This window comes from Tupaia chinensis, unplaced genomic scaffold, assembly GCF_000334495.1.
Source record: "Tupaia chinensis unplaced genomic scaffold, TupChi_1.0 Scaffold000133_1, whole genome shotgun sequence".
Classification (NCBI taxonomy): Eukaryota; Metazoa; Chordata; class Mammalia; order Scandentia; family Tupaiidae; genus Tupaia; species Tupaia belangeri.
Window position 1 is genome coordinate 3,183,580 of NW_006159602.1, and position 26,697 is coordinate 3,210,276.

The 26,697-nt window shown below is 39.2% G+C and overlaps 1 protein-coding gene across 4 annotated transcripts in view; it reads left to right on the top strand.

Annotated features, from left to right (window-relative positions):
- Positions 1-1,303: 1,303 nt before the first annotated feature.
- The window catches only part of CCDC198 (coiled-coil domain containing 198), a 38,104-nt gene continuing 12,710 nt past the window's right edge, over positions 1,304-26,697 (top strand). For 3 of the 4 annotated variants that reach the window (XM_027770431.1, XM_006144848.3, XM_006144854.3), the window contains exons 1-5: positions 1,304-1,701; positions 4,404-4,486; positions 15,138-15,224; positions 16,690-16,791; positions 18,096-18,255. In XM_027770431.1, the coding sequence (XP_027626232.1) occupies positions 1,479-1,701; positions 4,404-4,486; positions 15,138-15,224; positions 16,690-16,791; positions 18,096-18,255 (655 nt within the window). In that variant the 5' untranslated portion in view covers positions 1,304-1,478. The remainder of the gene's footprint in view (positions 1,702-4,403; positions 4,487-15,137; positions 15,225-16,689; positions 16,792-18,095; positions 18,256-26,697) is intronic. The other variant, XM_006144851.2, reaches the window with a different exon arrangement.

Sequence of the window (26,697 nt, forward strand, 5' to 3'; positions counted from 1 at the left end):
ACTCCTCTAGAATTGGAAAATATTTGGGAGTATTCTTATTTTGTGACAGAATGGTTATTTGCAAATTTCAATAATATCTATTGCCTTGCCTCAGAAATGGGATATACTGGTTAAATAAGTTAGTATTCTTATGGGAGTTTGTATAGATAACAGAACAAATTGAGACTATACTTATTTATTTTTGCAAATAGGTTAGTTATGCCTCCCTTTGGTAAAAATGGGAATGGAGAGAGAAAAAAATGCTTTAGAAGAAAATTACAGTGCATTTATTACTAGATTTTAGTTTTGTCCATATCTGTTTATTGAGTTTTTAGTATCTACCTACTGTTTGAACAGAATCCTAACCTTTTCCCTGGCTTTAAGTCTTAAGCAAGTTTTTTCTAACATTTTTTATTTTGATTTATTAAAGCTAAAACTGCTTTTCTTGAAATTAAAAATACATTTAAAAATAACAAAATATCTATTACATGACTGCAGTAAGCTATATAGCCACAGCTAGGTGCTACTTCATATTATGTTCATTCTACTTTATGCCTAAAGTCAGTCATGTGTTCACAGATTTGTATATCAGCTGCACTTGTTATTGAAAGTATTTAGATTAATCAAGATCTTTTGTGAATCAATAAAGTGTAAAAAAAATTAATTAAATTAAATTAATCTTCCTTCTAACTATAAGGAACAAAATAAAAATCATTCATAATTACATTATTAAAATGTGACTGTTCAACATTTCAACATTATTTCCTTCCAGTCTTTTTTCTACTTTTTAAAAATACAATAAACTATCTATCTTTTAAAATGTGATTTTATTTGGAACATTCATTCAACAAGTTTGTTCCCTTGTCTCCAGAGGAAAATCCCCATTGTTTTCCTACCCTCCTGCAATGTATTCAAAGGCAGCTCAAGTCCTTGACAGAAAAACCAAAGGAAATTTTAGTCACTCTGTTGTTTCCTTTCTTAATTGAAAGATAAGTCTTTGATTAAAGTAAAAGATGAACAAAGCCTTTGGTGGTTAGCATGCATCTCCTTATTTCCAGGTGACTTAGATACTGTCAGGTAAGGTACAAAAAGTACCTGCAATGAAAGGGTCAATCAAGTTTAAGACTTCTCTAAACCTCTGCTTTCCATCTCTGTTAATATCATTCTTGGTGTTAGCTATTTGTTAATGATCAATGGCGTTCCTATTCCTACCACTGAGTTTTTCAAAAAGTAGCATAACTAAGTCAATGTTTAACTGGATTCTTTGGGTCTGAAATGGCAAAGTAGGGGTTGAAGGGAAGTTTCCATAGAAACTAGCCTCCCAGGAAGTTGCCCGAGTTGTTGCTGTGTGGTGAAACAGAGGTATAAAGATATCATGAAGAAAATTACTGCTTTGTTAAGCTGGGATAAACTTTTGAAATATCCTGATTAAAAGAAGCTGCATTAAGGACTCCAAGCCACTTCCCTCATGGTTTTCCTTTGACTGTCTTCCATATGAAATGGGCCTGAGCCACTCTAAGGCTCACCCTAGGGTCACCAAAGTAGCACCTTTGCAAAACAAAGAGGAAGGGACTCCCTCAGCTGGTCCTGTGGACTTTGTGTTCAATCAGAATCTGGAAGAAAAGAATTCATATTCGTTTGGAAGACTACAAGACCGGAATAAAACTTTGGAAGGCCAGCTGCCACCTCTAAGAGAAACCTGGTATGGAAGATACTCTGCAGGTAAACGTAAAACACAGCATGAGGGTTTGTGTATCTGAACCAAGGAGACCTAGTGTATAACTTCCTGACCGTCTCCATTATCTCAGAAAGTTTCTAAATTACTGAAATATAGGAGAATAGCTTTCAACCGGGTTGAATGTTTTTCTTTTTCTTTTTAATTTGCTAAAGGGTACATGTACTCTCCAGAGAGACAGAGACATAGAGAGAGAGAAAGTGAGTCTCAGGGCGAGGGCCAGGCCATAATCCCTTCTCCATTCTCATTTCGGGATTTAGGGCGCATATGCACAAACGCCCAACATGTCTTTCAGGTCACTGGGTCCCACACTTGAACGAAGCAGCTAGTTATGTGGGATCCAGCCATCCTTAAGCACTATGCCACCACTGGTCCCTGGGGATTGAATGTTTGTCAATTGAAAGTATTCTGGGCACGTTAGAAAGAGTACATAAACTATGTATAGCAGACTTCACCATTCCAGGGAAGGAAAATTTACTTTGTTTCTGCTTTGTTTGTAGTGCCTTCAATGTTTATACCTAGCTTTGCCAGATCATTACAATTATATAGATACTGATGTGATAAACCATAGCAATTGTATATTTCAGTCAGATTCTAAATTTGAATCATTTTCTCCAGTACAGTTTAATGTATCAGGCTTTGTGGTTTTGAAAGCAGCACTTTGGAGTAATTCCACTGTAACATGAATTTTGAAACAACCCCAAACCTAATTTATTTACTGCAGTATAGATGAATGGATGGGTCACCCTTTTCCCCAGCCCCATCCTCTTCATGGTCAGCTGCAGAAATAAGAGAATGTTTTTTGGCGTAATAATTAGAAGCTCTGAGCCTGAAGTAGCTACAAATTACCCTGGGATATTTTACAACACATATACAAAGTGCTATGATGACCATGATATTTTTTTTTCTATTTTTGGAGAGGTTTTTGCTATAGGGTGCGTGCACTCGCCAGAAAGTCAGAGAGAGACAGAGAGACAGAAAGTGAGAAATAACTCCCCAGGGAGGATGGCCATGCCGCAGTCCCTTCTCCTCCATTCTTGTCTCGGGATCTTGGGCACGTACACACACATGCCTGGAATGAGTTTAAGCCACCAGGTTGGGGATTCGAACTGCAGTCGACTACATGGGAGTCCAGCAACATAGCCATTATGCTAACTGCTGGTCCCACCACAATGATAATTAAACAGACATTCTAGTTATGAATAAAAATATATGCTTATAATGTGTGTGTGTGTGTGTGTGTGTGTGTGTGTTTCCCTTTTCTTTACATTCTGAATCAGTTAACAGAAATAAACTCCTCTTATTTGACAACTTGGTCGGAAAGCCTTATAATCCTTTTGTTATTTAGTAGATCTTGCTTACAGTGACTTTCACATGGCTATTTTCTGTAGAATTGCCAACCTTTGACTGGTTCTATATGGCCTATTTTTATACTCTTCATGTTCTACAACTTCATAAGCACATGAGTGGGAATTTTCTCCTTAATGTCAATGAAAATTTCCTTTTTTAAAAATCCAAAAACCTCTATTCAGAGTTTTAAAATTTTGGAAACTAAATGGTGAAAACTGATTCTAGTGCTTTCAAGTCTCAAATAAAAAATGAAATGGCAAAATCACATGAAAAATAGATGACAAAAAGATGGTGAGCATTCTGATCACAATTTTTCATGGTCCCATATTCTAACCCCAGTTCCACCAAATATACTTTATTGTTGTTGTTTCTGTCCTGCTAAATGTGCTGGCATTTTTTAAGAAAAGGAAAAAAAGAACACAGTTTCCATTCCACTAACAGTTAGAGAGAAGTCTTTCAAATAAAATAAATCAAATACCTTAAGAATAGAGACACATAATTACCTGGTATTTTTCATTTAAAATGCAAAGTAGGACTGTAACAACATGGATTTTTATCTATACAACAATCTAGAAATCAGAATGCATACAGATTGTTAGGGAAGGACAAGAATTGCATTTGTGCAGCATTGGTTATGAGAGTAGCCCCAAGAGCCCAGGATCACCAAGACAAAATCCATGGTAGATGGGTTGAGTCTCTCTGCTTCCTAACAAAAGCTAATTCTGTAACCCTGGCTGGTTTCATCAGAGAAAAATATTAATATGCTGTTTTATAGTGGTAACTTGTGGGAATTTTTTTCCCTAGTTGGGGTGACTATTTGTCATCACATAATACTAAGCATTGCATACTCCCAGCATATACTCATGCTCCATTTCTCTAACTAATCACCAATCCATTTATATATCATCTATTTCATCAGAAAAGATCCTTTGTTTTCATTTCTTACAGCTACATTGTTTTCAGATTGCCTATATTTTTGGAGATTTCATGGAAGTAAGACAAATTAATAAGTTTCTTTTTCTAGACCTAATTCTATATTTGAAAAACATTTATGGTCAATACATTGTTAGTTTTGCAAATCTTCCTCTAAATATCAATGTGGGGAGCAAATGAGGGAAACAGAGATTAAATCCTGGATCTAGGCTAAAAGGTTATCATTTGCATTTATGTAGGGCTTTATGTTTCATCTTCACACTTAGCCTATAGGCTAGACATATATAGTCGAAAAGGTACAAAATTGTGTTAACAAAGTCTAAAATCTAATGACCAGCCTCATTGCCTAATTTAGTAGTAAATTGTTTTTAATGATTTATTCTTGTTTCTTCCCCAATCCTTTAAGCATCTGGGGCCATGTATTTTGACATCCCACTGGAACCAAGAGAAACAAGTATTATTAAAAGGCATCCACCCCGAAGACTTCAAGTAAGATGAATTTAAAAGACTTCATAAAGGAATGTCTTGGATTTAATGGTAACATCCCTTTTTAACTATAATCATAAAAGAGGGATATTGATAATGACCAAGCTGTTAATGAGAATGTTGTTAGAATGTTGTCAATTGCAAAGCCCATACTACTTTAAGATTTCTTTTAGTGTGGATTTCACTTTTAGGAACCACAACCATAATAAATAATAACAATAACAACTGCTACAATTACAAGTCAAATAGTATCCTGGGCAACTTGATCTCTATCATTTCTGTAATCTCTTAGCCACCTATGTAAAAGGAAGTATTTATTTTATACATGTGGTTTGGAGAGTTAAAGACACAGCCAAAGACAAAGCCAAAGACATGCAGAGATTAGACATTAACCAGAGCTGCAAAGTTTATACTCAATCATCAGCATCAATGATCTCTATAACCTTTCCATTCCTAATCTTTTATCACTCGAGATGTTAACTAGCTTTCGAAATGGGGGACATTGGGTTCCCAGGCAGCAAAACAAGAACTCTAAATGTAGTCACCTTAACAAATATTTAATGGATCCCCTCTAGGGAGCTATAAAGTCTAAGAACTCTTTCTCCAGAAAGAGAAAGAGATTGGAGCAAGTCCTTAAGAATGAATAACAGATAAAAGAACAGTTTGGGCCCTCTTGTGAGCAGGGTCTATCACTGACATTTGAAAGGAGGAACTGGAGCCAAATCCCACCTGCTACACATTGCACTCAGATGCCCAACCAATTCCCGCGGGTACTGGGGCAGGCTTGTTGGAGATTATTTCTGTTTCGGTTAGTTTTTATTGGTCTATCTTCTCCAAAAGTTTCTCTCTCTCTCTCTTTCCCCCACACCTCTTTCTCTCTCTCCCTCTCTCTCTCTCTCTCCAGATTGCCTTTCTCTGTTTCTCAGGACCACTTGACATAATACGACCACCCTGAGTTTGCATCTTATAATTTCAGTCAAATGGACAGATTTACCTTATCTTCTTGGCTTCAATTCCAAGTTCCTGGGGAAAAAATATTTTATTGGCTCATCATTGCTCATGATTCCAGCTCTGATCCAATGAGCTATGACTATGGGATATGTTCATGCAGTGGAAATGTGGAGAAGGTCACCCCTGTGGATCCTGGAATCAGCTCCCAGAAAAGAGGGAAATCACTGGGAACTTGGCAGACACTCTCAAAGATATCAACTATAATTATTGTCACAAATGAGGCTCAGCACATTTTCCACCACAAATGGGTTTTTGAGAGAATAATAAATGCTGGGTTCCCATGACATGCTAATTAATAGCCTAAGCTTTGCCAAAGAAAAATTCTTAAAGTATTTTTAATTATTAAACCAAATCTAATTGCATCTAAATAATTCGAGTTGTGCATTTGGCACTCTCCACTTCCTGAACATCTACTCCTCAAGTGAAGAGTAGGTCAGGAACTAAGGTTCTCCAACTTGGAGCTGCTATGATCTGAGATTGTCTACCAGGGACCTCTGAATCAAATGTGCCTTCTCTCATAGTCAAGAGTTGGTCAGCACTGTCCCCTCTGGCCTGACCACCTTCTCATCCAACCATCTCAGGTCCAGCTTAAGTTGAAGATATTCCCCCACACACATAATGTGTCCTTAGGTGATCTCTGCTGATAACGTCCTCATCTCCAAAGACATATTAAAATCCCACCATATCTTTAAGACCAACCCAGACCAACCTACTAACAATGGCAACTTTTGTCTCAGAACTCTTGGCTCCTCTGGCTCTTCAAAACCTCTTCTTTTCTCCAGAACACTGATTTCCATCTAATATACCAGACATTAGATTCATTTATTATGTTCCTTATGTATTCTTCACCACCCCTCCCTCTGTTACCAGAATATAATATTTACAGAAGCAGAGTTTTTTGTTTGTTTGATTTTGGTTTTTGGGTTTTTGTTTGTTTGTTTTATTTTTTTTTTGTCTTCAATAACATATCTGAGTAAAACAGTGCCTGGAAGATCATAGGTGATCAATTAGTATATGTTAAATGTTGAATAGATAAATGAGTTGGAGAAAAGAAAAAGATGAGTATAAATCTGCCTTGTCTTATCTGTGACATTAGTGGAATAGTTCCAAAATTAAGTACAATGTATACAATAGGATTTTGGTAGATGCTGCTAGTGTCAAAGTCCCAAAAGGAAATACATAGCACACTCAAATTACAATCATTCAAGGGGGTATTTTGTTTTGCATACAAAGGTAGAATTGCAAAAGACATTGTAAGATCTACTAGTGGCACCTGAGGAACAGGTAACTCGCAGTCAAAGGAGTAGGAAAAGGAGAGATTTCTGGAACCTAGAAGGAGAACATGAGGTAGAGGAAGCTGCTTTGGAAAGAGAAGTGACCTCCCATTGAGGGACACAGCTACTCCAATAAGACCTTTCAGAGATGGAGCCAGAGGGATAAATAATCTTAACTTCATTGCCCTTCTTCCCTCAGATTTCCTGTTAGGGCTTCTCAGTGGCTGAACTACTGGGAAGCCAGAGGCAAGAGAAAGTGCTTAGTCCTTAAGGGAAAGAACAGGGTAGAAAAACATGGCAGGTGTATCTGGAGATATAAATGAAGGATATCTAGTATAATGCTGTTTATTTAAATGATGGACATCCCTTTTATTCCTTGGGTGCTAAGAGTTTTTCTCAGGACTGAGTATTAAATGTATTAATTTTTCTCTATTTATTAAGAAAATTGTATAGGGACCAGCAGTTAGCATAATGGCTATGTCGCTGGACTACCACGTAGTCGACCACGGTTCACGTCCCGGACCCCGTGGCTTAAAAGTCATGCCAGGCACGTGTGGATGCGTGCACAAGATCCCAACAGGAGAATGGAGGAGAAGGGATTGCGGTGTGGCCATCCCCTCTGGCGGGTGGTTTCTCGCTTTCTGTCTCTCTGTCTCTCTATGTCTGGTGAGCACACATGCCCTATAGCGAAAACCTCTCCCCCCCCCCAAAAAAAAAAGAAAAGAAAATTGTATAGATTTTCTTTTTAATCAGTTGATAAGATATATTATTTTACTAATAGAGTTTATGATGAGCAATGCTTGTATTCCTGGCATAAATCTTACTTGGTCATGAGATACTTACATAAATACATTGCTGATTTTAATTTACTATGATTTTTTGTAGTACACAAAATTGATCTATGATTTTCTTAAAACTTTTTTCCAACTTTGCCATCAGCATTGTATTAGTCTTGTAAAATAAGTTGACTATCGTTCCTTCTTTTCCAGTTTCTGAAACATTTTATATAACGTAATTGCTGTTTCTTACTCAAAAAGTTGGTAAAACAAATCTTTCTAGCCATTTTTGGCCATCTGGGCTTTTAAGAAGAAGAACAGATTTTCTTGACCATTTATTTCATGATTTTTAGTTGATTTGGCTATCTTACTTCTTTGCATTAATTTATATTTTTCTAGGAAATTTTCTATTTATGTAAATTTTCAAATTTACTGTTGTAAAGACTGTCTTCATAGTTAACGTTTTATGACTTCCAGAGGCCACATGTGCTGTCCAGTTCACCAGAGACAGAAAGAGAAAGAAAAACACCCCCAATGGAGTGTGGCATTACCACAATTCCCTTTCCTCCATTTCTCCATCCCTTCAGGACTTGGGGCACACACACATTCATACCTGGCATGTGTTTCAAGCCACCAGGGCCAAAATTCAAACTGCAGCTGGCCATGTGGGATCCAGCTCCCTTAACCACTGTGCTACAGGGTCAACCCTATATTCAACTTTTTGATAATGTTTATAAAACAAACCTGCAGCTTTCATTTTGATGCAGCTTTTTTATTCTAGGTAGAGCAGTGGAGAACAACTCAGCTTCTGATTTCAAGCTGTGAGCTTGGCTCTAGTCTCCCATTTTATATAAACACTTTAAGGTCCCTTTTCACCAAAAGAAATAACTCTCAGTTCTCAGGAGCCTTAAATGCCTTATGGATCAACTTCTCCCAAATATTTGCATTTATGTTCTGGTTTCTGCTCTGTGAAGTTGCTTATCTTGTCTTAAATCCTGATCACACTCTGGTTTTATGCTTTTTCATTGCTATGTTTGGAGCAAAGATTGTTATTGAAATGTGAATTCATTGTGATGGATGCCTTGATCAGAAATTCCTCCTCGGCTTTATAATTTCTCACTCCAAGGCTGTCCTGGATACATTTCCCTGCTTCCAAGGATCTTCAAATATGCATTCTTGGGGGCAGTAGGTGGTGTGCCAACTAAGGCACTGGACTCCCACAGGGTTGACCACAGTTCAAATCTTGGACCCATTGGCTTGAAAATCACACCAAGCATGTGTGCATGCATGCCCAAACTCCAAGGAGAGACAAGAGGAGAAGACACTGTGGTGTGGCCATCCTCTGGGGCAGGAAGATTTCTCACCTTCCCTCTCTCTGTCTCTCTCTGTCTCTCTCCAGTGAGTGCATGCACCCTATGTGTAGAGGGGAATACACATTAAGTCACAGTCCTAAAAATATTTTATATTTTCTTTGAATTTTTCTATCCCATCATCTCTTTGTACTAGTAAACAGAAGCCACCATCTTAGGTTAGGTTGGTGTTTCTTACCAAGTTCAATGACTTGTGATCTATGGTTGATTTCATCTCAATTCCTGAAACTCTAAGCAGACATTTTAATTTATTGTGCTGACTATTTGTTTTGTTTAAAATCCAAATAATCCTGAAATCTTTAGACAAATAATTCTTTCTGTTTATTATTAAAAAATGAACAAAAGGTGTCATTCTACCAATTCACCAACTCTCCAGTGATTCCTTACATTGTGTTCTCCGGAGATGGTGAAACTGAAAAAGGAACATGAATATGAACCCCGAATTCTGAGGCAATTTCATTTGACTGATTTATTCAGATGAAGCCAGTTTTCCCACCAATCTTTCTGCAGTGTGTCTCAGGCCAAGTCAAATGATTTAAGGGAGGGATCCCACTTGTAATGTTAGTTGCTGCCATCTAGTGGCTTTTGTGGAGGAATAAGTGTGATCTCTTAGGTTCCTTTCAAAGGCCAGGAATAAAGTAATTGCCTGGAAAGAGTTCTGGAAGTTACCTACCACTTCATCTTTACCAAAACTGTGGCCTCGTGGTTAAAGGAACCAGATCCCATATGGCTGACCCTGCAGTTCTAATCCCAGACCCAGTGGCTTGAAAAACATGGTGGCTTGAAAAATATATCAGGTGCATGTGCTTACATGCCCCAAATCCTGACCAATATGGAGAAATGGAGAAGGGATTGTGGCCTGATCATGCCCTATTTAGGGGTGCTTTCTCCTGTGTCTTTCTGTCTCTCTCTGACAAGCAAATGTGTCTTCTGACAAATCAGTGAAAAAAAAAATCCTGCTTAATTTAAATAGAAAGTCATAGACAAAAAATAAAAAGGTGTCTATGATTATCTATTCATACTATCAAGGCAAACATTTTGATATTATTTATGGATAGACTATATTAAATATCTTTAAAATCTTGTCTTATTCAGACTCACTCCACAAACCAAATCTCCACAGTCTATTTTGATGTAGCTACTTCATTTAATTGAGGCAATGTGGAGGCCACTGGACTCCACATAGAAAGAAATCATCTAAATCTTTGAAGAGTTTTGAAATGTATTTGTATTCTCAGGACATATCTCAGAACTGTTGAGTCTCAAACTCCAGTGAATGACCCGGAAATTTTTTTTCTTAATTCCAAGAGAATCTGAGGATAAAATTTTGGTGAACAAATAGTGGAGAATAAAGCATGAGATTTAGAACTGGGTAGATGTGAATTGAGTCATGGAGATGCCACTTACTAGCCATGCACACTTAGATCATTAACCTCTCTGGCATAGGCAATCATCTTAACTATGCAAAAGTTCACATGAGGATTGAGTGAGGTGACATATTTATAACTTGGGTGTGATGTGAGCAATGGCTGCCAAGTCCCACAGGCTTTATCAGAAAGGGCTGAATCCTGCACACTCTCCTAGTCCAGAGGATGGTACAAACACTTCCAGAAATCCTCCTTTAGCCATAGCTGATTCTTCCTCCCATAGGTACCTGGCAGGACGCTTCTTTGGTCTCCCTTTCCCTTCCTTCTCATCTCTCTGTGTTTTGGCTTAATCAGCTGCTACTTCTTGCAGCTGATCCCATTTGCGTTACATCTTCTCAACTTGCAGTGTTGACAGCCATGGGAACAAGCTTCTCTTACTACAACGGTATCTGGTATCAATCACCTCCCGTTACATCTTTGTGAAATTATGTTAAAAGACCCACTTCCTGGGAACCAGCAGTTAGCGTAATGGCTATGTCACTGGACTCCCACGTACTTGACCGCGGTTCCCATCCCGGACCTGGTGGCTTAAAACTCACGTCGGGCGTATGTGCGTGCATGCCCAAGATCACGAGAGGAGAATGGAGAAGAAGGGATTGCAGAGTGACCAACCTCCTGGGGAGTGATTTCTCACTTTCTGTCTTTATTTCTCTTTCTGTCTGTCTGGCGAGCACACGTGCCCTATAGCGAAAACCTCTCCAAAAAAAAAAAGACCCACTTCCTCATCTGAGATGAGAATGGCACAGAGAAATACTTCCTACCACAAATGTAAATTACCTGATACATATCTAACATAAAGATGAGTTCTTCTGGGATTAGCAGTTAGCGTAATGGCTATGTCGCTGGACTCCCATGTAGTCGACTGCAGTTCGAGTCCTGGACCGGTGGCTTAAAACTCACGCCGGGTGCGTGTGTATGCATACCCAAGATCCTGAGAGGAGAATGGAGGAGAAGGGATTGTGGCGTGGCCGTCCACCTTGGGGTTGATTTCTCACTTTCTGTCTCTCTGTCTCTCTCTGTCTTTCTGGCGAGCGCATGTGCCCTATCGCAAAAACCTCTCAAAAAAAAAAAAAAAAAAAAGATGAGATCTTCTACCATTAAATGATCAAGTGCATGACCAAGCCACAGCGGCAGTGCACAGGAAACACTACCACTTGAGAGGCTAGAAGCTGCATGGGGTTTGGTTCCCAGGCCAACCTGAATGTGCTGGGTTGGTTGTATGTGTCTGTAATCCTGGTTAATTGGGAGGCTGAAGCAGGAGGACCATAATACAGTCAGACCTTGTCAAGGATACCTCTCACTGTATCTCTCCTTTTCCCTTTCTTTCTCCCTTTCTCATAAAGAAAAAAGAAAAAGGAAAGACATGGAAAGTCTAATACTACATATTTTCACTCAGATGTGGAACCTAAAAACATTGATTTCATAAAAGTAGAGAGTAGATAGTTATTACCAGTGGCTGGGGTAGTGAGGAGGAGAGAAGGTTGGGAATATGTTGATCAAAGGATACATAATTATAGTTAGTTAGTATAAGTTCAAGAGATCTATTGTACAGCCTGGTGATTACAGCTAATGTCAATATTGTCTTGGAAAAATGCTACGAAAGTGAATATTAAGTGTTCTTACCATAAAAAATGATAGCTATGAGATAATACATTCATTAATTACCTAAATTTAACCATTCCACAATCCATAGATACTTCAAAACATTATGCTACACACAAGATCAATTTAAAAATAAATAAACTTAAAAAAAAAAAGACAAAACAAAAAGGATGGGTTCTTTCTCCTTGGCATCTCTTCCCTGCCCCTATATGCTTTGCCCTTTTTTTCCTCCTTGCCAGGTTAAATTTGGGCTGCTCTGGCAGAAGAGACTGCCGGCCGCTTCCCCCAGAACAAGTGAGGTTCAGTCCTGGAGAAAACAGTTATACAAGGAAGCAGTGGGAGCCCAGGTCATGCTTTCTCCCCATTACAAGTGCTGGATGCTCAACCTGTATTTTCTGTGGTCCTGCTGTCTATTTTCACCCTGCTCACCTTGAAAGCCAAGCTAGTTTCCAGGTCTATTCCTTGATAATGCAACAAATCATACCAATTTTTAATTAAATAGCATTTGCATTTAGTTTTAAACTAAGGTAGGAGTAGTATTCACATAGTTTGCTGCAGCTTGACATCCTCCTGGTTTTCCCTCTACTTCTTGAGCCAACACTTCTCCATCTCCTTGGCCAGCTAATCCTGCCCGCCAGCCTCTCACTGTTGGAGCCCCTCAGGTCTGTAGCTGTTAACGTCATCCTTCTCACTCTTGCCATTGCCCATGGCATCCTTTCTTTTTTATTTTATTTATTTATTCATTTTTTTGCCAGAGGGTGAATGTGCCCACCAAAGGGAGAGAAAAAGTGAGAAAGCACCTCCCATGGGGCGTGGTCATGCCACAAGCCCTTCTCTTCCATGCTCTCTTCTTTTGGGATTTGGGCATGCATGAACAAACATGCTTCTCAGGCTGCTGGGTCTTGGACTTGACCATGCATTCACTATGTGGGATCCAGCTACCTTAACAACCAGGCTGCTGGCTGGTCCACCCATGGTATGTTTTCAATCATGTTCTGTCTTGGGAATATTCTCCAAAACACATCTCCAACACAGACCTCTTCTCTGAGCTTCATGCCTGTGTAACTAATTATCTACTCAATATTTACACTGGTATTTCTCAAGATTGTGTTAAACTCAACCTGCTCTAAACCAATTTTGTATCTTCCCTGTATGTCCCATCTAAACCAGGAATTCCCATCTTAATAAGTGATAACGCCATCTATCCCTTCTATTGACTGTCGTTTGGAAACTTCACTCTACCTCACCAACCAAGTCAAGTTTAAATATTTGCAGAGCCTGTCAGTTTACCTCCATCCATCCTAGTCCATCATCTTTGTCCTCCTCATTTCTTTCCCCACATCCATAATTGCTCTTTTTTAAAAAAAGTTTATTTCATCAGAGAGAAAGCAAACAAGAAAGAGAGATAGTAACCCCAAGGATATTGATTCTACAATACACTCCAAACCTTTAACCAGTCCCAGATCATGGGCAAGGGTATGCCCAGCATACTCTGGGAGGCCTCCAGACTTGAACCATGAATTTCCTCATGTGGGACTGGCTTACAGAACATTGCATTTTACTACTCGGTCACTATCAGGCCCCCAAGATTGCTTTTCTCTAATCTAGCTTTCATAGTGCAGCTACAGTGATCATATTTTTTTTTCTTAAAGCAAATATAGGGACCAACAGATGGTATAATAGTTATATTGCTAGATGCTCACATAGTCGCCCATGGTTTAAGTCCCAGACCCAGCAGCTTAAAACTCCTGCTAGATGCATGTGCGTGTGTGCCCAAAACCCCAAGAAGAGAATGGAAGAGAAATTATTGCAGTGTGGTCATTCTCCCTGGGGGGTCATTTCTTGCTTCCTGTATCTCTGTCCCTGTCTCTCTGTCTCTCTGGTGAGCATACACACCCTATAGCAAAAAATCTCTAAAAAAATAAAGTAAAATAAAATAAATTTTTAAAAGCAAATTTAATCATGCCACTACTTTGTTTCACACATGTCAAGGGCTTCCCATTTCTCTTCTGATGACCAACATCTTTAGAATGGCTTCCAGGCCCTGAATAACCTGGGTCCTGTCTAAGCTCTCCAGCCTCATTTTGAGCCACTTTTTTTCTCTCTTTACACTGCAACCAACTGACTTCCTCCAGCTCCTTTAATGGATCATGCTGTCTCCCCGCCTCAAGGATGAAGCACATTTTAGTTCCCTAAAAGCAACCAATCTTCTAATTTCTGCAAAAAGTTCCTTCCTAAAAAAATGTCTTGGACTGCCTCCTTTCCTTTCTGCACTAGTTTTCTAAAGCTGCTATAACAAAGGACCACAGACTGAATGATTTTAAACAACAGAATGTTATTGTCTCCCTGTTTGGGGTGGAGGAGGGAGTGTTAATACACCTGAGATCAAGGCGCCTTCAGGGCTATTTTTTTCTGAGGGTTATGAGAAAGAATCTGTCCCATGTCTCCTCCCTAGCTTTGGGTGATTTACTGGCAACCTTTGATATGAAGAGACCAATCTGTGTCTCCCAACCCTGCTCAGTTGGTTCTCAGGGCCTGTGGAACTTTAAGTCATCTCAGGGAAGAAGAGCTAAAGGCAGACTCATTGACATGAATTGCTGCCCAGTCTTAGTGACTGCTTGAAATACCATCATGATCTTCCCTGTAAAGCCAAGTCTCAACTAGAGAAAGAGGTCTCTACAATTTGCTAGCACATTGCATTTCCATTTTAAATTTGTCTCATAATCACCAGTGATTATTACTAAGGAGACTGAGGGAGCTTCTCTGGAGCTCTTAAAAACAGGTCAATTCCTATAGGACTAGAATCTATCTGCTGGGTGGCTAAGGAATGAATGAAATAAAGCAACTTCTTTATGCCTTTTTCAACCCCAATATTCTAAAATCCTGGTTGTTTAATAACTTTGTATGTGGCCCCAAGGTGCAGACAGAAACGTATTCTCAGTCTCCTAACTACCTGACCAACATCTAGACTCGTAAGTCACTAGCAACCTTGCAATGAAATAATAAAGAACCCAGAGAGGTTGAAAGGCCTTTTGCACAGATACAACTGTCATGCTGTTGTAATCACCTTCCTGTACACGCTCAAGAATAAGTGCTGCTTTTGCAAAGTGTTAAGATAGTTTAATGTCTGGCTTTTGTGTTTCATCATCTCATGGCATGAGGAATGCTGAATACTCTAAATGTTGGACTTCTAGAAGCTTGAACCCATTGACCTGCCACAAGCAATTACCTCTGAAAGGCTCCTGAGCCAGCGAGAAGCCAGGACGATGCACAAAGCAAAGGTGAGCTGCAAGCAAAGGTGAGCTGCAGCAGTAACCAGAGAGGGTGGTTAACTAGGAGAGGGCTGCATGCGTTAGGGCAAGCTGTCCTTTTCATGTACTCCTTACATGGAAGAGTTTGAAGACAAATCAAACTGCTAAGTCATTCAGAGATAGACCTTTACAAAGCTGTCATTCTCTCCTTTGCCTGCCTGCAACTGGCAATGCCCTTACCTTTTAGGTAAGCTCAAGGCTCTTTTTTTCTTTATGGTAAAAACAGAGTAATGTCATGAAAGAGAGAAACTTTACTTGGAAAATGTTACTCTAGTTTTCAAATCTGTGAAAAAGTCTCCATGACTCCTCATTTTCATTCTTCCTTTCAGTTTAAAACTCTCTCGGCAGTCTCAGTTTGCAGGAAAAATCTTATCTGTTAGGTCATCAGGAAAGTCGTGATGTATTTTTCTGTTTTTCTATGTAAAAACGTGTCATGACTTTCCTGACCACCCAGTACAATGTGATCCTGATTTATCTGCCACAACTTCACCCAAACGTAATCCCGGGAAAGCTCTTCTATAGATCTTGTTTCTGCCAGACCCTTGTAATGCTCTGTGGAGTACAGCATCCCTCACAGGGAAATGTAGAGTTTCAATACTTTGTATTCCTAATTCATTTTGGAGCCAGTGGGATGCTGCCACATGATCAGCTGACTTGGTTAAAGATGTCCCAGTACTGTCACATCCTCAGGGCCATGTTTGTGGTGCTGGCAGCACCTTCAGACACAGGACCCTCCTCAAGGCTCACATCAGCTAAAACAGTTACTGTCCACAAGGCAACATGAAAGCTATCACTGCATATCTCTCTTCGCTTTCCTGACAATGACAAGTTACACATGAAGGTCCATTCACCTCTGGTTGCTCTCAATACCTGTCTGCACTGTCTCAATGGAGTTCATGATGCAACAGAGGATGACCATCTGAGTCAAATAATCAACTTCCAGTCCTTTCTAAACTACAATATTCTCCAGGGCTTATACTGGCAGATGGAAGTACACACATAGACATGGGTTCCATTTAAGCGTTCAATGGCTCTCCCCTCATTTCATAGCCAGTCGATCGGTCAGTGGTAGAGAAAGGAAGACTTCATCAAATCAGAATGCATTTCTAGGTAGATAGCATTAAGCATCTGTTGACAAGGGACATGATATCTTGTCAAAATGAAATGTGAAAAGTTATTTCCATCCAAGGCTTGCAAAACTCCACAGGAACCTTAAAAACTACATTCTATACACGGCAAAGTGCCACTTCATTCATTGATTGTGACACAAAGGAGTTATCAGAGACAAACAATAGTTCACCTTGGACATCACAAGAGAGCTCTAGGGATTATGACACATTGACTAAGCTCTCACTCTGTTCCAAAAAGGATTTAAGGTTGTGGATTACAGTCAGTGACAATTAACCCATACTAACGAGCATATTATCTTTCATAGCAAGAACTGGAAAAGAATATGCAAACTCCAATGTATACTTCTGGGAAAAGACAATATTTGCACAAGATGCAAATGCTGGAAATGAACCGTAAAAGGAAAGAGGTAAATATGAGAAGAGAGAAGAGGTCATGTTTACATTTTTACCACATAACCACTGTCTTGGCATATGAAAAAAGTCAGGCATACTTATCCAGTCCTCCTCAGCATTTTAAATACAGTCATTGGAACTGAAGTTTGAACCACCAGGGTTGTCAAGAATCAAGAAGATCCCTTCTCCTAACAACCCTGTTGAATTTTTTCTCCATTTGCAGTCCCCTCAAAGATATATCTGTGTTGGGACCAGCAGTTAGTATAATGGCTATGTTGCTGGACTCCCATGTAGTTGACCGTGGTTTGTGTCCTGGACCCAGTGGCTTAAACTCACACCACCAGACGCATGTGCGTCCATGCCCAAGATCCCGAGAGGAGAATGAGGAGAAGGTATTGCAGCATGGCCATTCCCCCTGGGGGGTGATTTCTTGCTTTCAGTCTCTCTGTCTCTCTCTCTCTTTCTGGTGAGCACACATGCCCTATAGCAAAAACCTCTTAAAAAAAAAAAAAAAGATATATCTATGTCTTGACTCTCCTTTTTTTAAAAAACAGGTTGGTTCTATTTTTTTTTTTTTTTTTTTTTTGCTTATTTGTGTATAAGCCAGAGGATGTGAGTACTCACCAGACAGAGAAATGAGGGGCCAGGGAATACACCCCCAGTGGGGTGTAGTCATGCCACAATCTCTTCTCCATTGCTTTATCTTGTTGGGATTTGGGGCATGCAGGCACATGTACCCAGCATGTTTTTCAAGCCACCAGAGGTAGGATTCAAACCACATGGTCACTCATGTGAGATCCAGCTTCCTTAACCACTAGGCCATGAGCCCAGCCACAACTTCTATGACATTCTGACTCCAGTGGGGAACTTAAGCTAGATAAGGGTTTCGGGGAGTGAATTCATCGTTATTCTAATACCTAGGCCTTGCTGTGTAATTTGTGCCACAAAATTATCTAAGAGGAAAGGCCTCTTATACCAACTCCTTTACCACTAAGTCCTTTAACTGCTATGTTCCATATTCTACCTTATAAGGAATAAGCCTGTAGTTACTGTCCTGTATAATTCCAGACATATTGGCTAGCCTACAAAGATGTTTCTATGGCATCATCATTTTAATTGAGCCATTCCTTTTGAGACTCTGGGCACACTCACTTTGCTCTAAACAAGTTTGTGAATAACAAAAGTTTCCATAACTGCTAGCAGGAGGCGACAGACATTTGCAGACAGACACATGGCTTATCAAATGTTTATCTATTGATCTATTCTGGTGAAGATGGCTTGGAGAGAACATTAACCATTTATCACTGATCATTTTCAGGCCCAAATGGAACTGAAGAAGAATCTTCACTGGGAGGCAAGGATTAATAATCAAAACCCAAGATGCCACAAAACCGAGAAAACGTTTCAAGGCATCACAAGCAATGACGACCATGACCTTCTAACTGTGTTGCCTGATGAAACCTTAAACAGAGATCTAGGTGAGTCATAAATTTTTTTAGTAAAATATTTCAGGTGTTTTTAAAACCTCATCAAATAGGCCCACCCATGGTGGTGCAGACAGTAGGGAACTGCTGTGTGATCCTAGAAACTATTTGGGAAGGATTCAGGTTCAAGTTCTAGATTTACCTCAACTTACTAGAGGCACCTGCAGGGCTGGGGAGAGAATTGTAGAGTGAGATCCTATCAAGAGAGATCTTTTTTGAGTTCTCTCTCTCTCACAGGAAATAAATAAATAGAACATACAAAAGAACTTTGTTAAATAAACTCCCAGAACGGAAGTGAGATAAAAGATTGAGAGTACAACAAACAGCCTCGAGTTCCTGCAGATATTTCACTTCAGGTTATACAAGTACATGTTGCCATATACTTCTGGATGACTGGGAGGAAAGGACAGGAGCATAAGCTCTTTAACAAGACATCTCTTTCTTTTTATGGGTTTAATATGCTTTATGTGCACTATTGCAACACTTGCCCCATCCCTAAGAGAAAAGGCAAAATAACCTCATCTTGTGATTAGAGGAAATGAAGCACATGGAGTTACATTAAGTTGCCTTTTTATCAGCCCTTTTGGTACCATCTGTAGACCCTCCTCCTCTCGCAGCAGCAGCCTCAGTCCTGCAGGTCAGCCTCTCCAGCACACTCAAAACATCTAAAATCCAGCATCACTGCCCACCCCTAACCTGCTCCTCCTGCTGCATCTCCCTTTCTTGGAAGGAGGCCTCCATGTCTCAGACCACTCAGGCCAGAGACTGAGGGCCCTCCTCACCCCTCTTCTCCCTTCCTCAGAGCTGGTCAGTCACAAACCCTTGCTGACAACACTGAGCATTGATCTGCCCTCTCTCTTCTATTCACAATGGTATCACTTTGGGCAAGGCCCCCAATCTCTCACACCAAGGTTACTGTGTAACCTGACCAGGATCCCCACCCACCCCATAGGTATTACTCTCCTCCACTACAACCCTCCACTTCAGGGGTTTATAATGTGGCCACCAGACCACCAGCACCAGCATCACCTGGGAACTTGTTAGGGCCCCACCAGAGTGACAGAATCAGAAACTGTAGGGATAAGGCCCATCAATCTGAGTTTAGCTAGCCCCCAGGTGATTTTGATGCCACTGATGTTTAAGAAACACTTAATAATTTTAACTGTTTCTTACATTTATTTGGTAATCAAAGTACTAATTACAGGCCAGTTACATTGGCAATGACCTGGGAGTTTATTAGAAATGTAAAATGAGGGACCAGCAGTTGGTATAATGGCTATGTCACTGAACTCCCACGTAGTCAACTGCAGTTCAAGTCCCAGACCTGGTGGCTTAAACACATGCCAGGAGCGTGTGTGTGCATGCCCAAGATTCCGAGAGGAGAATGGGGGAGAAGGGATTGCAGCGTGGCCATCCCCCAGAGGGGTGATTTCTCGCTTTCTGTCTCTCTGTCTCTCTCTGTCTTTCTGCTGAGTGTACATGCTCTGTAGCAAAAAAAATTCTCAAAAAAAAATGCAAAATGAGCTGAATAAACTCTCTAAGGATGACATATGAACAGACAAAAAGCATATGAAAAAAATCTTCAACATCCCTCATCATAAGGGAGATGCAGATTAAAACCACAATGAGATACCACCTAACCCCAGTCAGAATGGCAAGGATTAAAATAAATAAATAAGTGCTGTGGTGAAAGGAGAACGCTCCTAAATTGTTGGTGGGAATGTAAATTGGTCCGGCCACTGTGGAGAACAATATGGAGGTTCCTCAAAAACCTTCATATTTGAACTACCATATGATCCAACAATTCCACTCCTGGGTATCTACCCAAAGGACAGGAGAACACTCAGTCGGAAAAGCACTTGCAGAACTATATTTATTGCAGCATTATTCATGATTGCTAAGACATGGAACCAATCCAAATGTCCACAAACAGATGAATAGATTCAAAAAGTGTGGTACATATACGCTATGGAATACTACTCAGCCATAAAAAAACAAAGCCCTAGAATTTGATAGAAAGTGGACAAATATGGAAGATTTGCTGCTGAGTGAAGCAAGTCAGGCTATGAAAGAGAGACATTGTATGTCTCCACTTAACATATACCAACTGTCTGCACTTGACAGTAGAGATTGCAAGACTGGAAGACATAAAAGCATTGAAAATTGTTATGGACACTAGAGACAAAGTGGAAGGAGAGTGTGGGTGGGGAAGAGCATAGAAAAGGAAATGTGGGGGGAAAATAGAGAGGTAAGACATTTGTGGAACACACATATGGTTTATTATCTGTTGATGAGTACCTGTATAGTATTTTCAAGTGGGCTGGACTGAGGTGTATATCATGCTGTGTAAAGTCTCTTTACAATATAAACAATGTATAGTGATTGAATGTATAAAAAGTAAGAATAATAAATAATTAAACATTTTTTTGAAAGAAAAAGAAAAAAATGCAAAATGTTAAGTCCCAACCTCAGATCTACTGAATCAGGATCTGCATTTATCAAGACTATGAGATTCTTGTTCACACTGAAGTTCTAGGAGCACTGCGCTAATAATCTTGCAAAATGCAAAGCTTACCATCTAATTTGCCAGTTTAAAAAAAGAAAAAAGAAAACCATTGAGTCACCATTAGCCAAAGATTAAGTCTGAACTCCTTAACATAGAATTCTAAGCCTTCCAGGAGATGGCCACTGCCTACCTTCCCGGTTTCATCTCCTGCCACTGTTGCACCACACTCCAGCCAGGCCAACTTGCTCCGCAGCCTCAGTCTATTCTGTGCCTTCCAATGAAGAGTTGCATTTATGTGCTATGCTATGCTGCCCCTCCAACTAGAGTCTCATTCAGATTTCTGGGTCCATATTCCCTCAGGGCAAACCCACAGTTGCAAATGTTCGATATTGTTCACACACACTGATTGCTGCTCTGTGGCCCAAACCTCTGCACCAGCAGGACTGACCACTAAGAGCTGCAGAAATGCTGGCTGTATCTCTGGAGGTCATTTCTAAGATGTAAAATCACCTGCTGAAAGAGACACTGTCCCTGCTCAGAGGAACAAGATGCTTAATCAATAAGTTAATTAAATAAGAAAGGGCTGGATAATTGAAAATCTACTTGGGGCATCTATTTAACCTATACTCCCAAGTCTCAGAATGAAATATGCTTTGTAGTCACACAAATGAACAACTTTTACCACTTCAAAATACTTTAAAAAATATTGACAAAACAACCAAGAACAAGGCTTCAGCTTAAATGCTTGGACTCATTACATGAGAGCAGGTCAAGAAAAATCAGCACTGATGAAGTCTTTGGAAGAGAGCCTAGGAAAAACTGTTGCACATGGAGAAGGAGGTTTCCTCTGCTCTCCTGATGCTTTTATTTTTTTCAAAGAATTATTTAAAAAATCTTATTTATTCATTTATTTGCTTTAATTTGACCAGAGAGAGACAGAGAGAGGGCAAGTGAGAAAACAAACCATCAGGCCTGAGATTCAAACTGTGATTGGCCATTTGAGAGTCCAGAACCTTAACCACCACACCACCTTTTTAAAGGTGCTTCATTTTGTTCCAGCTCAGCTTTGTCAGGTCCTTACTAGAAAGCATGTACTGTGATCTAGCCTCAAGATGTGTTATCTAATTTAATTCTCCCACAACTTAGAAGGCACAAGTAACTATTAACCCCATGTGACAGAGCCAGGATTCAAGAACAGGTCTTTCTGATTCACTCTCTCATAGAACCTCATCAGGGTGCCAAGGACTCGGAGTTCTGTCCTGGACAATCTTGGGAAAGTCTGCGAATATAGAGGTTATGACTCCTCAACCTTATTTTTCAATAGGAGGCTGCACTCTGAGGCTTCTGGAAGGAAGTTAGGGCAGTTAAGGGACATTGACTCCATACCCTCCTGTCCCTTGACTCCCCTGAGGTAGGGTAGACCACTCTTTTTTCCTATCTATGGTATTTTTATTTTTAATTAAATTGTTACTGAGCATCACCAAAATAAGGGGTGGGGAGAAGAGAGGCTAGGAATGACTCAGGCTGGAGTTGAATCCAGGCTACACAGGGAAGAGTGTCTACTTGGGGCTGCTCAGCCAGCTCATGAGCAAACCCCAGAAGAGCTTTTCACAAACCATGGGTCACATCCTACTGAATCAGAATTTCTAGGTGAGGGCTGAAAGCATTCTACTTTCTTAATGTTTCCCAGGTGATTTTGCAGATGAACTAGATGATACTTGAAAGTTCTTTCAACATGTGGAGCTTCTGAGTTTTTCTTTGTCACCACTGTGTGTGTGTTTGTGCAGGTGTGTGTGTGTGTGTGTGTAAACATACATGACAAAATGAGCCTAGGCAATATTAATTTTACTAACATGAGATAGAAGAAATCCTAATTCTTCTCATTATAATGAAATCAGAATAAATGAACTCACAATTAATTAGAATCTCATGAGATAACATGTATACACATCAACTCTTTGATTTCTTTCTCTGTCTTCTAAAAGTAGTTCACTTTGCTTTCTCCTAAATGTGAAGTGTAGCCAAGACCATATCCCTATATAAGCATCTGCTAGACAGGTTCCAATAATGAAGAGTCCCTCTACCAGTCTCGTTGGATTTATTGGTATAGGCATCTATTCTTATTCCCCTTTGGAAGGTGAGATGACAGCTTTAGCTCTCTTATGAGATAAAAGTTAATCTTCTGGGGCCAGTTGGTGATGTGGACCCCCACGGCTGACTCAGTGACTTGAGTCCTAGACCTGGCATCTTGAAAAATATGCCTGGCACATGTTCATGCCTGCCCCAAATCCCAAGAGAATGGAAGAGAAGGGATTGTGGTGTAGCCATTCCTTCTGGGGAGTGATTTCTTATTCCCTCTCTCTCCCTCTCCCTGTGTGTGTGTGTCTCTGATGAGAGCACATACCCTAGGGCAAAAATCTAAAAAAAAAAGTCAATTCTCTGTACCTCTTTAAAAGCAAAGTCATCTATACTTTACATATATTTTGCATGCATTTATATAATAAAGTACATATATAATTATACATTATATATAAAATATGTATTTTATTATATTAAATTATATTTTATATAACATGTTTTATATTATATGTTATTTTATAATACATACAAAATGAGCATCACTTTTTTGGATGTATAATTCTGAATTTTAACGTGCTGATGTGTCTCCAGCCATTTCCAGAAGCTATGATTCAAATAAATGAGCATGAGAATTGGAATCAAAGTCCTCCATTGAGTCCTGATAGTGTGCTTTCAAAATAAACGTAAGCTTTTAAAATAAATAAAAGCAGGGACCATTTTTGTTTCTAGAATAGGTCCTGGCATATAATAGCCTCTCAATAAACATTAGCGGCATATCTTTCTATATAACTTTATTCCATAGATACAGAGAATATAGCTAAATTCCAGTTTTTTAACTTCTGTGAACTTCAGTTTTCACATCTTTAAAATGAGAATAAAATATGGTCTACCATGTATATAAAAATTAATCTAATCTGTATAAAAACATATAAAATGTTTAGTACAAAAATTTATGGGCATATGGACAATACTGAAGAAAGACTGAACTGATGTCTTACGATACTGAAGTCATTGGGAAAGTCACAATGCAATTTTGCTTAGAAAAATATGCCATGACTTTCCCAATGACCTAATAAAAACAACCATAAGCTTCAGAGAACTGTCACTCTAAATATATCATTTGAGTGTTGCTTTTATACTTCTGGTCTTTCTGGCCACCTGTACTATTTTTTAGTTAAAAATTTTATTAATATTTTCTTTTGTTTTTAAAATACAATATTGTCTCTCAAATTATGGGGTTGATATAGTAGTGATATATTTTCTAAAACACAGATTATAAAATACAACCACTAAACTATTTTCATGCTTTCTATGATTCTTGTATTACTTAAATCATCCTTTATTTTTCCCACCTGGCATCTGTTGCTTTCCTCTCTCTCCAAATTTTGAAGTAGGATATGCTTTCCTCTACTCTGCTCACTCAAAATCCCTTAGATTTTAAAGGTTGTGTTTTATTTTTTTTTTAAGTCTGTAAACCATGGATAATTAAACAGGTATTTATAAAAATTTCTCTGAATTCTACAAAACTTTTAAAGAAGAGTTAGCCTCCATTCTACTCAAGTTATCTCTAAAGATCCAAAATGATGGAACTTTCCCAAATCCATTCTATGAAGCCTCCATCACCCTTATTCTTAAAACAGACAAGGACATGGCAAGGAAGGAAAACTATAGATCAATATCTCTGATGAATATAGATGCAAAAATTCTCAACAAGATACTAGCAAATTGTATGCAACAATATATAAAAAGATTATACATCACAACCAGGTAGGCTTTATTCCAGAGATGCAAGGGTGATTCGACAAACACAAAACTATAAATGTAATACACCATACTAACAGAAGAAAAGATAAAAAAACATATGATCATATCAATTGATACAGAAAAATCACTTGATAAAATACAACATCCCTTCTTAATCAAGACTATCAACAAAATCAGCATAGAAGGGTAGTTCCTCAACACAATAAAAGCTATCTATAAAAAAAAACTATAGCTAATATCATCCTGAATGAGGAAAAACTGAAAGCTTTTCCACTAAAAACTGGTACAAGACAAGGATGCCCACTTTCTCCACTCCTTTTCAATATAGTACTGGAAGTCCTCATCAATGCAATCAGAAAAGAGAATAAAATAAAAGGCATTCAGATAGGAAAAGAAGAGGTGAAATAATCTCTATTTATAGATGATGTGATTGTATACATAGAAGACCCAATGGTATTCACAAAAAAATTCCTAATGTAATAATACAGTAAAGTTGCAGGATATAAAATATCCCACAGAAATCTAAAGCATTCTATATACAAATAGCAGGCAGAATTATATAGAAGTGAAGGAAGTAATTCCATTTACCATAGCCACAAAAAGTATAAGATACCTAGGAATAAATCTAACCAAAGAATTTAAAGACTTCCACAAGGAAAACTATGAGAGTCTAAAAAATAAATTGAAAATGACACAAAAAAGTGGAAGGACATCCCATGTTTCTGGATTGGAAAAATTCATATAATCAAAATGGCAATTCTACCCAAATCAATCTACATATTTAACACAATCCTAATCAAAGTACCAGAGACATTCTTCACAGATCTAGAAAAAACAATGATAGAATTTGTCTGGAATCATAAAAGACTTTGTATTGCCAAATCAAGATTGCACAAGAAGAATAACGTGGACAGCATCTCACTCCTTGACCTGAAAATATAGTATAAAGCCATGATAATCAAAACTGCATGGTGTTGGCACAAAAACAGATATGTGTATCAATGGAACAGAATAGAGACCCCAGAAATAAACCCAAACATATAGTCAACTGATTTTTGACAAATAGTACCAGTCAACCCAGTGAGAAAAGGAAAGTCTCTTTAGCAAATGGTGCTAGAAAAATTGGATATCCACCTGTGGAAAGGTGAATCTAAACCCCTACCTCTCATCATTGACAAAAATCAACTCAAAGTGGATCAAAGATCTAAACTTCAGTCCTCAATATATAAAACTACTGGTGGAAAACACTGGGGAAACTCTGGGAGACAGTAGGCAAAGACTGGAGTACACATATTCTTCTTAAATAAGACCCCCAAAGCACAGTCAATAATCTCACAAATAGACAAGTGGGATTACATCAGATTAAGAAGTTTCTGCATGGGAAAAGACAGTAATTATTGTGAATCAACAGCCCTCAGAATGGGAGAATATTTTTGGGAACCAGCAGTTAGCGTAATGGCTATGTCACTGGACTCCCACGTAGTCGATCGCAGTTTGCGTTCCGGACCCAGTGGCTTAAAACTCACGCCGGGCGCGTGTGCGTGCGTGCCCAAGATCCCGAGAGGAGAGTGGAGGAGAAGGGATTGCGGCGTGACCATCCCCCCTGGGGGGTGATTTCTCGCTTTCTGTCTCTATGTTTCTCTCTGTCTGTCTGGCGAGCGCACACACCCTATAGCGAAAACCTCTCCAAAAAAAAAAAAAGAGTGGGAGAATATTTTTGTAAACTATCCTTCAGATAAAGGACTGATAACCAGAATACACAGGGAATTCAAGTGATTTACCCAAAAAAAGATGATTACCCCATTTAAAAGATGGGAGATGGAATCAGCAGATGGCATAATGGCTGCATCGCTGGACTCCCATGTAGCCAACCACAGTTTGAGTCCCAGACCCAGTGGCTTAAACTCATGCCAGGTGTGTGTGCATGCGTGCCCAAGATCCTGAGAGGAGAATGGAAGAGAAGGGATTGTGGCGTGGCCATGCCCCCTGGGGGGTGGATGGTTTTTCGCCTACTGTCTCTCTGTCTCTATCTTTCTGTCAAGCACTCGTGCCCTATAGCAAAAACGTCTTTAAAAAAAAAAAAAAGA